The following is a 13,889-nucleotide window of genomic DNA, read 5'->3' on the forward strand; positions in this document are numbered from 1 at the left end:
CCCCTCCCCCGCCCGGGCAACTTTTGCCGAAGCCCCCGCACGCACCATGCTGAGCTGAGCTCCGGCCGGCCCTGGCCGCGCGCTGCCCCCGGCTCCCGCCCCACCGCGGACCCGCTCGGGGCGCCTCAGCCGCTCCGCCCGCCCGGCCGCCCGGCCGCCCCGAGCCCCTCGCGCAGGGCCCGGGCCGCGGCGGCGGCGGCGGCGGCGGCGGCGGCGGCGGCGCGCCCGCCCGGCCCCCTCCCCCGGCGCCGGCCAAGTGAGGCGGTGATGCGGGCGCTGGCGGCCTCGGCTGCGCCGAGAGCGGAGACACAGGCTCAAGATGGCAGATTCCGACTGAGGCTGAGGGGGCCAAGCTCGCGCGCCGCTGTCCCTTCTCCGTTGCCATGAATCGCGGACACCCCGGCCCCGATGGCCCCCGTGTACGAAGGTAAGGGGCGCCCGGCCCCGCCGACCCCGCTCGTCCGCAGCCGCCGGCCGGCCGCGGCCCCCGCAGCTTTGTTCTGCCCGCGGCCCCTCAGCCCCCCGGCCCGGGGCTGGAAGGGGCTCCCGACCCCTCCCCGGGACCCCCCCTGCCTTACCCAGAAAATGCCTGGGATCCGGCGTTTACCGGGGTCTTCTTTCTAGGGTGGAGAAAGGGACGGGGCTGGGGTGGGGGTGCAGGGAGGGGGTGTGGGCGAGGGTGGGCTGCTGCCCAGAGACAAGAAATGGGGGGTGGGCGCCGGGGAGACTGCAGACCCGGGACTGTGCTTCCCGTTCATTCGTGATAAATAGAGGTGAGGCGGCTCGGCTTTCAGCCCCCGCCCCCGAGGACACCTCCAAGGATCGGCTCCTTTGCACTTGTGCGCCCCACGGCGCCCCTCTCCGGGGCTCTCCAGCCCCCGCTCCTTTATCTCCGCCGGCCTCCGGGCGGGGGGCTGTCGGATGGGAACGTAGGGGGCCAGGTGGTGAGAGGGGTTAAGATGGAAAGTCCGCCTCAGACCCAGGCAGAACAATGAAATGGGCTAAAATCTCCCCGCACGAGCGTGTGCGAGGGACAATGTAGTTTGGGGCTTTCGAGTCGGGGGTGGGGGGCGCCGAGGACGTGTCTCTGGATCGGTCTGGCCAGACCTGCGTCGTGCACCTTCACCTGGCGTTGGGTTCTTTTCCCGATCTGACCGTCTTTAGGAAGAAAGAGAAGAACGTGAGGCACCGGCTCCACGTTTGCCTTGCACTCTCTCTCTCTTTCGTTTCTCTTTGGTCCGTTCTGTCAGCTTCTAGCCAGAAATCAAACCAGAATCAACTAAGTTTTTACACTTCGATGTGTTTTTGTGTATTTGTAGCAGGAGGAATTTTAAACCAAAGTGTGCCTGATTTTTCAGTCATTCATCGTGAAAATGTTTCTCTCGTGAAATCATTGCAATAGCAGCCTTTACATACTTTTAGCGTCGGTCCATCTGGCTTTCTTTCGGTTTTGTTCAGATACTCTGTGGATGAAATAGCAGATGAGAGGGGTGAGGGTTTGTATGGAGCAGAGAGGAGGGGCAAGGAGAGGAGATTGTAATCCTCTAAATCCTGAGAACAGTTGTGAGGACTGAGACAGGGAAGGCATTAATAGTTTTATCTCTGTATGAGAGGCTGATTTAAAAAAAAAAAAAAAAAAAAAAAACTTATCTGAAAAGAAAATCTGTTATTAGTTCCAGGGCTCCAGATGAATTAGGTTTCTGGATGGAATAAAGTTACCAGTCAGGCCCTGGATAACGAGGCTGTAAATAACCTATGGACTGTAAATATTTTTTTTTTCAGACTCTTAGAAACAAAGGGGCTGTTTAGAAGGCAACAGAGAGATGTTATTCCAGGGGCTTTCCTCTTTGATTCTGAAGAACACAAGGTCCATTTAACCATTCGACAAAACAAAACGAAATTTCTAATCACTCCACAGAGTAGAACACGCCGGTGGATATGTGAACACATAGGAGAACCCATGTCGGGCATTCATTGTTCATCTGTGTCTATGGGAGGGGGCCACAGTCAATGCTCCCACTGTCTAGAGTGTTAAAATGAAACAATTTTCTCTTTATTAAGTACCTCTTTGAGACTCCCTCTGCTGGACATTCCTGGTGAGCATTAGAGAAGGAACTTGGCATTGAATTTAGAACTATAGAAAAGGGCTGCTTTCCCTGTTACAAGGGGCTGGGTACGTGGGTTGGGATGTATTTTGTGAACTTTGTGGAAAGCCATTCTGGGAACCGCACTGTTCTCCTCCAGTTCCTTTCGTTCTAAATCCATATGGAATGTAGGCCATACCCCTGAGGCTAAGACTTGGCACTCCCATTCTTACTACATTGTTCTTTTAGTGCATTACAGCAGATAAAGAACTGTAGGTGTGTAAGGTGTTATGGTTTAAGAATAATCATGGATCTCAAAGGTCTCAAGAGCTCACTGTTTTTATTTGTCAGCTTTCCTTTACTGTCCCAGGTGACCTACCTGGTCACCTCTTTAACCCTGGGTTTCACTCAGTCTTGTCTGTGTGTTCTCTTAATCATTCCTATGCTTTGTGCCCTTTTATTCTGTGAGAGTTTCCCTGTGCATCTTTGTAATCCCTTACCTAGTCTTCCTCCCCACCTTGCCTCAACCAGCCCAGCATCACTCTGCCAAAAGCCCAGGCATGGATCTTGTAGGTGACCTCTATGATCAAGGATTGTGCAGCTAGGACCTACATTCACTCACTGTGATGAGTGCTTCCAAGACTCCAGTGACCTCCTTTTTTCCTCCTTGGTGACATTGACTGGATTCAGTGAACCTGATTTTTACCATATCCTACCTAAATCAGAACACTTGAACGCCCTGTATGCACTTAAATGAACAGGGCTTTTCCTGTGGAATTCTCTAAGAAGGTGGGTTTCTAGTGGGTTTCAAGTTCCTAAAAATTGAACATGATTCTTCTCAGGAGAGGTACAATGACACATGAGGCCTTTCAGCAGGGGTTGTTTAAATGGGGTGCAACTGTACCAGGTTGGTATAGTGGGTAAAGGCCTGAATGCATGAGTGGAACATTCTGAACTGCCAGAAGTTTAGACAGAAATGCTGTTTTTGAAACAGGGTGTATTTGACAGTACGAATTAATGGCAGCAAAGTGTAATCAGTCTTCCAGGGCTTGCTTTAAGGATAGGTTTATAAATAGCACATTATTTTTCAGTGGCTTGGTACTGATTAAGTTAAACTTCTTTTTAAAAGGTTTAAAAAGGTTTTTCAGAAGGTTAAACATTTGCCTTGCTATTGTATTTACTCCATCAACTTGTTAAGCTAGGCTTTTTCAATATTTAGTGCAAAGGCCAACCACAAGGGTCTGTATGGCGATGGGTTCCAAATTAAAGGAACCTAAATTCCAAGTTATTTATGATTTACTGTACCTGAGATGTGGTATGTAGATTAGTATTGGCTTACATCAAGGAACACTTCATAGTCAGACTTCCAAAAACTGTCATGCTGAAAGCTGTCATCAGATGGACCCGAAGACACCTATCTACCAAGATGCCTCCAAGAAATGAGACTCTGAATCATTTTCCATTAAAAGAATTTGATGACACATGTTCTAAAATATCTTTTTGTATGTTTATGTGTTATACTTTTTAAATGAGTAAGTATAAATATTGTTTTCTTTCTCACCACATTTGAATAGTGAATCATGGCTCATTAATTTTATCCTTGATTTTGGACAGTGTGATACAATATTTAAATCAGGGAAACTTGAGTTTGAATCTAGCCATATGAGTTTGGGCACATAACTTACTTAACTTCTCTGAGCTTTTTAAAGCCTTATTGGATTGTGTGAAGACTCTATTAGAAACCAGCATTTGTAAAGTCCCTGGCTGTAGTAGGCATTTTCTCAGTATGTGTTAAATCCCTCTGTCTTCTGAGCTGCCTATAGGCATGATGACTCCAGGAAGAGAATAACCCACAAATAGTTTAGAAAACCAATAATAGCAACTTTTCAATTATTAATCTCCTGCTATTCCTTTTCCAGTCTGGGCACCAGCAACAATAAACCCCCTATAGCCGCAGAAGAAAGAACCTTTTTTTTACCCACTCTGTGACCTTTCCACATTCTTTATTCCTATTGAGCTCTACTGGTTTCAGGTAGAGAATTTCTCTACTGTGGGGCACTTTCTATGCCACTTTAACACTGTGGAAACAAACTGCTAGGACGGAGTTTCAGGGGCTGCAGGTGTGCCTCTGGGAAAGTGTCCCCAAGTGTGAAAGCTAACCTTTGCCCTTCACCAGGATACATTCCTAAACAAGGTGGCAGGCTGGGCACATCCAGAGATTGCTCACCAAGGCCCTCCCCAGAGGGGAGTCTCTCACCCCAGCCACAAGCCTGGTCTGCCTTACCATGCATTAAACATCGTTTTCCTATGAAAGAAAATTTTGTGCTTTATGCAACTTACAGCTGCTCATATTCTTCATATTTTATATTTTATATTTCTTCATTTCTTTCTTCCTTCCTCCCATAGAGACCAATCTCGGGGAACCACCTTTAAAGTTTGTATGGAACAAAGTAGTGATGATCAAGAAGGTGTGATATGTGAGCATTTTGTATTGTGCTGTGAACGTGTCATATGCCAGTGCTTTCTGGTAGTCTTAGGATGACAATTCAAGCACTTTGGGTTGCTATCAAAAACGGGATTCAGAATACTGCCAGCAGACTTTATGTAACCACCCATAGAGTATGAACTTGAAAGGCCCAATCTCATAATAGTTCCATTTCATATGGCAATATCTTGTTGGTGGAAAAAAAGAAAATTGAAAGCCTGGAGTAGAGGAAGATCTTCATTTTTCCTCTAAAAGAAACAAAGCTGCTTGATGTTTATGCCGGTGCTGTGACTTAGACCACACTTGCCTTGTGCCCTGTGCTGTTCTGTGCTCTCTTCCCACGTGAACTCACTTGTCCCCCACTTTACAGACAAGGGCACTTCTTTAATGCATTAATTCAGCAAACATGTATGTAGGGTCTGCTGTGTGCCAGGCCCTTTGGCAGGTTCTGGGCTTGTAGAAATGTTGAAGACTTGGTTCTTGTCCTTGGGGGCTTCTGGGGGTATGGGAAGTGAAAGTCAAACGTTTATACGCAGACTCACCAGACTGTGCGTCTGACTCAAGATGGAATGTTTTTGGGTTTTTTGTTTTGTTTTGTTTTTCTGTTTTTTTAGTGGCAGTTCTTATGTCTTACATGCTCATGTTTCCTTAAGGTGTAAAGGGAAGATCCCATTTCCCTGTTTTCTCTTACAATTTTTTTATCTGGACTCAAAAAAGTATTTCTGAGTATAGAATATTTATTACAAATTTCCTTAGATATTACCATCTCTGATTTGCAGAAGATTCTGTCTTCCTCTTTCATTACATAAATTTTATACCCTTGTCAATGCAAAATATGTTCCTAATTTGCACATGCTGCTTGGAGACTTTTTGCTTTCAGGATTTAGTGTCATACACTCTCTAGGGAATGGACTCCTACATCCATGCATGGCTGTTGGAGAACTGATTCCTGGCTTTGCTGCCTGGCCGAGATCTCATATTCCAGGTAGTTGCATGGTATTTATTGGTGGGGATGTAGATCAGGTGGTCACTCAGCAGCAGTCAGTGGCTCCTTACCCAGAGCAGGTAATTCAGGGAGTTGTGGAAGAAGAAAAGCCTGGCTCTGCCCTCAGAAACAGTTGTAGAGCACCAGAGCAGGAGAAGACCTTGAGAGAGATGTAGTTCACTCCCCTGCCTTCAGGAAGGTGAATGTCCATGACTTGAAATTGTCAGTTCATTAAAAAATGTTTGTTTGTTTTTTTTTCCAGGAAAGGGCACTAGGAACTCCCTCAGTGACCAGTTCTAGTATTCTGTTAGCCTGATTGTCAAGAAATTCTTGGGTCTGGCAGAAATCTTGCCTGCTGTCACTCAAACTTGTTTTCTTTTACCCAGTTCATTTCTCTACAACCTTTTATATTCTTAATGGTAATAACTGGGTCTCTTTAGCTTATTCCTCACAGAGCCTGTTTTGTATCCCTGAAAGCATCTCCTCTGAACTCTGTCTAGTTTCTCACCATTAAAAGAAAAAAAACGGTGGTGATCAAAACTGAATACTCTTTAATAATGTTCTCATTAGTCGGGTGTATACAAGAGTAATGACATCAGGGTTCTCGCATCCTTGGGAACCCCTGGAGGGCAAGAAATGTATCTGATTCATCTGCATACAGCTGTGCAGTTCCTTAAGTCTAGTAGGTGCTTTATAAACATTTGTTGAATTGACTGTTCCTTTTCATAATCTAAGTAATAACTTTACAGCAGCCTTGGATTGGTGACTCACATTTAGCTTGCAGTCACCTTGGCCCTGAGTCTTGCACTTATGGCTGGCATCCCTAACCCCAACAAAGCTACCTTTTGCTTGACTCTACTGATGACTTTGCATTCCACCCCTCTACTTACAACCCTTTAGAATCTTAATTTTTTCCTGCATATCTGACACTGAATGCAGAGGACATAAGTATAAAAAACTTGAACTACACTTGAAAGAAGGAGCGAGAGCTTGTGGAAAACTCTTGATGATTCAGTAATATCGGTTCGTTCAGATTTAAAAAGGACAGTTTGTCAGATTCTTTATAGATTCTGAGTCAGCTAAAGCCATACCTGTTTTACCAGGTTCTCTAAGGAGAGTAAGCTAGGTGTTTATGAGAGTGTTATGAGTGAGACTGTAAGAGGGTATTCCTCTCTCTCTTTGGTCTAAGCCAATGGAAAAGGCAAAAGATGTAATGGCAGTGTCACTGCAATTTGTATATTTTCTGATGGATGACTTTGCCATTAAAAAGCAAACTAGTAAAATCGTGTCCAGTAAAAAAAAAAAAAAAAAGCAGCAAACCTTTAAAACTGCAAAATAATTTTGTGGTTTTATAGCAATTTATTTTTGAACACAGCATTGAACAGATTTGTATTATTTTTGAAAGTGGTCTGTTTTAGCAATTCTTGCCTAACTACTTTTGCCTTAGTAGGTTTGATTAATCAAATGCCACCGTGTTAAAGCAGAATTAAGATTGATGGGCTGTTCTGAATGTGCTAATGCTATATGTAGACTTTATAAAACCTTTGTCACAAAAAAGAGTGCAGTTAAACATATGAGCGGACCAGGGTATTTTACCCTGGGTGGTTCTGTCCTTTTATAGTAAAAGACCTCTGTAGAACATTCGATAGCATCTGATAGAAAAGCACTTCTGGTTCCACACAGTCACAGCTTACATCCTGATGAAAAAGGGTTTTTTTGTGTATTTTTACCATTTTCCTCTATACTAATACTAATACTTCCTTAATTGTTTCAACCTATGGAATTGTTATTCACAATGTAAAATGGTTTTTCCAAGGACTTATAGATCCATCATGCCAGTTCTGTATAGAACTTCTAGTTTTATAGCCTCAAAGAAGCAAATTTTAATGGTGTTTGTGCCTAGTTCTGTTAAAGAGATTTGGAAAACTCTGGCTTGTTGCTGGTTGTGTTCCTTTTTTCTTTTCTTTTCTTTTTTACTTTTTTTAATCTAATGAATTTATGACTTTGACAAAAACCAGCATGTAAATTCTTGAGACTGTACAGAAAGATAGCAAATTCCACCTTCCTGCATCCATTCATCAGAATCCAAGCTGATAACAGGGACTTTGGGAGGAAAGTAAATTTCAGGGGAACTTGTGACAGGGAGAAATAGTGGGGGGCAGGGGGGGAGGAAGGAGAGAGAGAGAGAGGGAAGATGCACACATGCATTTAGCCTTATCCCCTGAACCACTTACGTCTGCAGCTACAGCACAGTATGATTACTGTTATTCATTAAGTATGGCCTGCACCATCAGGAAAAGATTAATCGAAGTTCATTATGTTCTGTTAACCAAGACTGGGGGGTTCTCTAACATATTACAGAAATTCCCATTCAGAAATGGTTAAAATAAAGAAACTCTTTCATCTGATTATACCATGGTTTACTCCAAAAAGGAGTGAAATCCCCTTATAGGGTTAAGTTTCTGGTGGAGGGGGAAATTAATTTATGTAGATCAATTTTGTGGATCAGCTTATTTCCAAGGATGTGGATAAATGAGGTATTCCTATATAAAGAGATGACAGAAACAGTCAAAGCTCTTGTGTTGGCTTAACAAGGTGAATAAGCCGAGTGCATAATGGAATTCATTTGCAAAGTAATTTTTGCTTGGCTGGAGTGGTAAGCACCAAATAGACCAGCAGATGAGAATAGTAAGTGTTTGGGATCAGTTGTTAAAAGGTTTAAAAGGGGTTCTAATTCAAGAGACATTTTATGGTGTGGAGAAGGGGACAAATGTAATCAAAATGATACTTGAACAAGGTGATTTTTACTGGCCTGCATATAACAAAACTGACGACGCAGCCACGGGGTAAGCCAGGCTGCAAGGCCGTGTAGACTAGTGGAAGGTGTGGGACCATGGAGATGGGGCAGGACTGTTGTTGAGGTCACACAGGAGGACATGTGTAGAGCACTTTTCAGTGTGCCCGACCCAAGGATTCAATAGATACTTGCTGCTTTTCACTTTCCTTCCCATACCTCAGGATCTTTAGTCAGGAAAACTTGCTGGTGCTGGCAGTGGTCTTTATTCTGCTTTTCTAAGGAACCTCTTTTTACAGGCTCACTCATATTCCACAGGATCTTACTGGGTCATGGTATCACTGGTGGGGCTGTCATGCATTAGTATTCAACCTCGACACACTAGGAAACTGAGGCCAGAGCAGTGAAGAGGCGGTCCCAGTCTTGCATAGAGTGCAGGTGTGGGTGCAGGGGGACAGAGCTAGGGCTCTTCCCACCTTCTGTTCCCAGGCAATATGTACAAAAGCCCCAGAACACTCCAGAAGGTGAGTGGAGCTGTGTTGGGCTGCACTGCCCAGTAGAACTCCAAGTACAGGGGTTCCTATGAGGCCGTCAGCCGCTTCCCCCATCCCCCAGACCCACAAGGAAGCTCCCCCTAGACCCGCAAGGAAACTCCCCGAGTCACCTGGCCGCCTTGCAGCCACAGTGCCTCTCTGAGCCCATCCCGGAGGGTATTTCCTTCTTTTCCAAGGCAAGCAAGGCCACAATGCCCTCAGCTCCAGTGTTCAGTGTTACGTTAGGAAGTTGTTCCTTAGGTTTCCCTGAGAAAGTTCGCAGCTTGTCACCATGAGCTACTTATAAACAGCAACAAAAATCACGAGAGAGACCAGTACAATCCTGATGAGTTCCACAGAACCTCAAAGCATTTTTAAGTCATTAGGAGGCTTTTTAAAAAATAGGTTGATTTCCCAAGGTACAGTTTAGAGTCCTTCTTTCCGTTTGACATCACCAAAACTTGAGACCCACCTCTGTTTTCAGGCATGACGTTCTGACCCCAAATAGGATCCTATTGTTGCACTTTTTGTCTGGGACTGCTCCCAACCTGCCTTGGAAGCATTTCAGTTCAGATAAGCAACTGCTGGAAGTATTTGAAAACGTAGACCTTCACACTAGTGACAGCACAAACTAGGGGTGGGCCTACATGTGCACCCACAGGCCCTGGAATCAGGCAGGAGGCCTTTGTGACAGGGAATCCCAGGGCTCCAGGGATCCAGAGTGTGCCCTGGAAGAGGTCGGGTGCTTAGCCTGTGAATGGGCACTCCCTTGACCTGGAGACTCCTCTGCCTTTGGGGAGGGGTGTGGCTGGGACCTTGACATTGTGAGGTCCAGGGCTGGAGCCCCTGTTGCCCTGTCCTAAGGCAGTGCTAAAAACGTGGGCAACAAAGGCAACCTGAAATGTTTCCTGTTTATACAGATAATGGCGGCTGGTTGCTTTGCAGCACACTCTGCTCTCCTTTCTTTCTCTCCTCAGCCTTTATCTTGTACATATGGTTGCTTCATAAAGCACAGTTGATGAAACTGACCCATTTCCTGTTGCTTGCTAAGGTAGCTCAGTAACCAGTATGTTCCTCCCACTAGTGAAACTTCACAGAGAACCTAGAAAATCTGATAGCTGTTCTGCTTGTGGGTTTCAGCCATTGACGTCCATGGCTTCTCCTTCCTGCCAGCCTTCCTTGATGGCATTTCTCCTCCGCTTCCACTACTTATTATTTCCCAGCTGTCTACGCACACCTACCTATTTATTCTTTTGACTTTGTGTACCTCAGGTGTGTGTTTTCCGTGTTATTCTTATAGATGTGAGGGTCTAAGTGGTCTCTCTTTGGAGTGTATTTGTGTAGGGGACTGTTCTGGAGAAGTGGGGTTTTTTTTAACTTTTTGACCTTAAGTCACCTGGAAGACTTGTTAAAAGAGGTTGCTGAGCCCCACTCCCAGAGTTTCTAAGTCAGTAGGTCTGTGGTGGGGCTCAAGAATTAGTAATTCCAGTTGAGAGCCATTGTTTTGGAGGAATGCATTCAGAATGAAAAATCAGTGAACATTTAAAATCAGATGCTGGTTGTTTCGATTAAAGCTTTTCTTGGATGAGTGAGAGTCAGACCTGGCATTAGCATTATTTTCAGCTCTACTGCCTTTTGTGGCCTGGACTTTCAGAAGCCATAGGAAATGCGGATGAAGCTTCCCTGTCTTTTCATCAGCCTTTCTGTCTTCTGTCTTCTCCAGGGCAGGTCAGTAAACGCCAGAGCTACCTTCTCTTGTTCTTCCAGAGCCAGCTAGTCTGCAGGTCATCCAGTTTGGCAGAACAGAATGGGCAGATATCATTCTCACAGTAATAATATATTATTATTAAATACCATTTAAGAACTCTATGATTTTCTCCATTTACAGAAGAGGAAGCTGAGGCATAGAGATATTAAATAACAACCCGAGGTCTCATAACCAGTAATTGGTAGATCCAGAGTCCACCTGACGCCAGAGCATGCTCTTGTCTTTACTGGCAGGCTGTCCTGCTCCTCACAGAGGAGTTAGAGTGGTCCACATAGCATGCAAGACTAACCAAGCTGGAGACTGATGTGCTAGAGTGTTAATATCCCAAACACAAATTTTCTGGATGCACTGCTGTCCCATTTGCCTCCTCTTCATCAGACAGGAAGGGTCACATGAGGTGGTAAGTATGGAGCACTTGGTCCAGAGGCTGGCATGGAGGAGGCGTGTGGTGAAGGGCAACCAAGTCATGAACCCCCTTGAGCAGCAAAACTGATAAAATTCCTGAGAATAACCTTACTGGGACTTCTAAGAAAAAATATTATAAAAAGATGATCACAACAGCTCATACTTGTCAAGTACTTGCTAGTGCCAGTTCTGTTCCTAGGTTTTACACATGAATTTGCTGAATGCTGTAGTAACATCACCAGGTAGGTTCCACTCCCACCATGTTATACAAAGGCACAGGAAGGCGTGGCAGCCTATAAGCACAGAGCTCGGATCCACCCAGGCAGTCTGGATCCAGAGCTCCAAATGGGAATGGGACAGTATTGGCCATTTGAAAAATCTCAAAGGGTATCGTCACCTCACATCATTGCACCAACATAAATTCTATGTGATTAAAATGCAAAAGTCAACAAAAACCTATTGAGTACATTTGGTCTGCCACGGATATTCTAGGCACTGAATGTACAGTGAATGAAATGGATAAAAACCCTGCCCTGAAGCAGCTTGCCTTTTAGTAGAAAAAGGCAAATAACCCACTTTTTTAAAAGCTTGAAGGAAATAGAAATGAATATTTATTAAACCTCTGGTTGGGTTGAAATTTCTAAGATTAGAATCTATAGATGAAATCACAGGGGAAAATATTAGTTTTGTCAGTGTAAACATTCCCCAAATATTAAGGTTATTTCCAGTTTTACTTTAATGAATTATTTCCCAATGTAATTCTATGTAACATTAAGGTTTGTCAATTTTAGGATAGGTTCTCCAAAGTAGATTGACGAGGGTTAAGAGCTTTGAACATTTATTGGGTTCTAGATATATACCACCAGATTAATTTCCTCCCCCAGATACTTTTATATTAAACAGATCAATCCATTTAGATAAAGATTTAAATTAACCTCTCCTCTTTTGTTCAGGAAATAACAAAGTTCCTCACTTCTCTCAGGCCTGGATCCTGCTGTCATTCTACCCCCTCTCCTCGGGTGGCATATCATTCCCAGGCTTTTGACATCATCTCTATATGTCAGTGACTCCAAAGTTATATCTTTACCTGGACTTCTTTTTTGACCTCCAAAGTCATAGAGAATAATCTACTTGACATCTCTATTTGGATGTCTCCTAGGCATCTCAACTTTAACATGTCCAAAGAAAAACTCTATGTCAACTCCCTGAAATATACTCCTGCTCCAGAATTCTTTATTTCCATAAATAGCACCTTCTTTTGCCCAGTAGTTCACATCAGAAACTGGGGAGTCAGCCTCAACTTTGTGTTAATTTACATTTAATCTATTACCAAGTTTTATTGGTTTTTGCCTCCCAGTATAGCCATTCTGGTTATTCACCGAAGTTGAGTTCCGTAAAGTCACCGGGAACACGGAATTAGTAAATACTGACTCATTTCTTCTAAGGGAGATACAGGGTTAGGTTCCAGTAAGTCTCTGGTCATATTTTTATCAGCTGATCAATACATAGTATCAATTACATTGGTGTAGTGATGTTGCATGTTGGTGGATATTATATGTTGACGTAACATTACATACACTGTTGTTAATGATGTTTAATGTGTGTTCCTGTTCATAGACATTTTAATATGTATTGCTGATTCGTTAACACTGAACTCAGGGCCAGCAGCATCATAATTCATGCCTGAATGAACTTATCTAACACATGAATTTTCTCCTAAGGCACATCACAGCCTTGTGCTTAGGAGCTCTAAACAGCACTTCAGCACCATGGTTGGGGGACACTTTAAACAGCAAAATCACCAACAAAAACCACGAAAATGCAAAAAATGTGGCACTGACTAGACTGTTTAGAGGATGCCTGTTTATAGAATATGAGCCAAAACCAGAAGGCAGAGCATCGCCTCATCAGACCTCCACTAGAAATGTGTGAGTTGGGCAGTCCAACTTTTTTGCAGCTCTGCACATGCCCAGGGATGCCTGAAAGTGCCCTGAGTATTGATTGTGAGGTTGCAAACAAACTTTAGTGAGTAGGTAAACTCACAAAGATAATCTGTGAATAATGAAGATGGATGAACCTATCCATTTCTTTCTCCACCGCCATCCCTAGTCTGGGGGTTGGCAAACTTCTGTGAAGGTCCAGATTGTACATATTTTAGGCTTTGCAGGCCGTATGGTTTTTGTGGCAACTACTCACTCCAGAGTTGTAATGTGAAAGCAGTATAGACAATACGTAAGTGAGTAGGTAGGGCTGTGTTCCAGTAAAACTTTATTTCCAAAAACAGACGTTGGGCTGAATTTGGCTCCCAGCCTGCAGGCTGGATCCTTGGTGCCTAGTTCAACTTGCCTGAATGTCTCTTCCGGACTGGTCTCCTGACTTGTCTCCCCACGCCCACTCTTGACCCTCTCCAGCTGATTTCCCATCGTGATATTAAGTGTAAATTTGATGTTATCACTCGCTAACTTCAGATGTCCAACTGCTTCCCATCACACTTCAAATAAAATCCCAAATTCTCAATAACACGGCTCACAGCACAGTCCGTGCTTATTTCTCCAATCTCATTTGAAGCCATCCTCCCCTGTCTTTGCCCCATCCTGACCTCCTTCAGTTCTGTGACTGTTCCCAGCTGTTTCCTGCTTTGGCTCCCTTACGTACACACAGTCTTCCCTCCTGGAATGCTCCTCTGCCTGGCAGCCTGGCCAACTCCTACTCACTCTGTAGTCACACCCGCAAGTCCACTTCCTCGACCCTCCAGTGTAAACCAGATTCCCCTCTTCTGATCTCAGAGCACCCTGTCTCTTTTTCTTCACAGCACTTAACAATTTTCAGGTGCCC

General features: G+C 44.4%; 1 protein-coding gene across 4 annotated transcripts in view; it reads left to right on the top strand.

Moving 5' to 3' along the window:
* Positions 1 to 254: 254 nt before the first annotated feature.
* The window catches only part of HIPK2 (homeodomain interacting protein kinase 2), a 188,589-nt gene continuing 174,954 nt past the window's right edge, over positions 255 to 13,889 (top strand). For all 4 annotated transcript variants that reach the window (XM_063099934.1, XM_063099935.1, XM_063099936.1 and 1 more), the window contains exon 1: positions 255 to 427. In XM_063099934.1, coding sequence (XP_062956004.1) covers positions 409 to 427 — 19 coding nt within the window. In that variant the 5' untranslated portion in view covers positions 255 to 408. The remainder of the gene's footprint in view (positions 428 to 13,889) is intronic.

This window comes from Cynocephalus volans, chromosome 6, assembly GCF_027409185.1.
Source record: "Cynocephalus volans isolate mCynVol1 chromosome 6, mCynVol1.pri, whole genome shotgun sequence".
Lineage (NCBI taxonomy): Eukaryota > Metazoa > Chordata > Mammalia > Dermoptera > Cynocephalidae > Cynocephalus > Cynocephalus volans.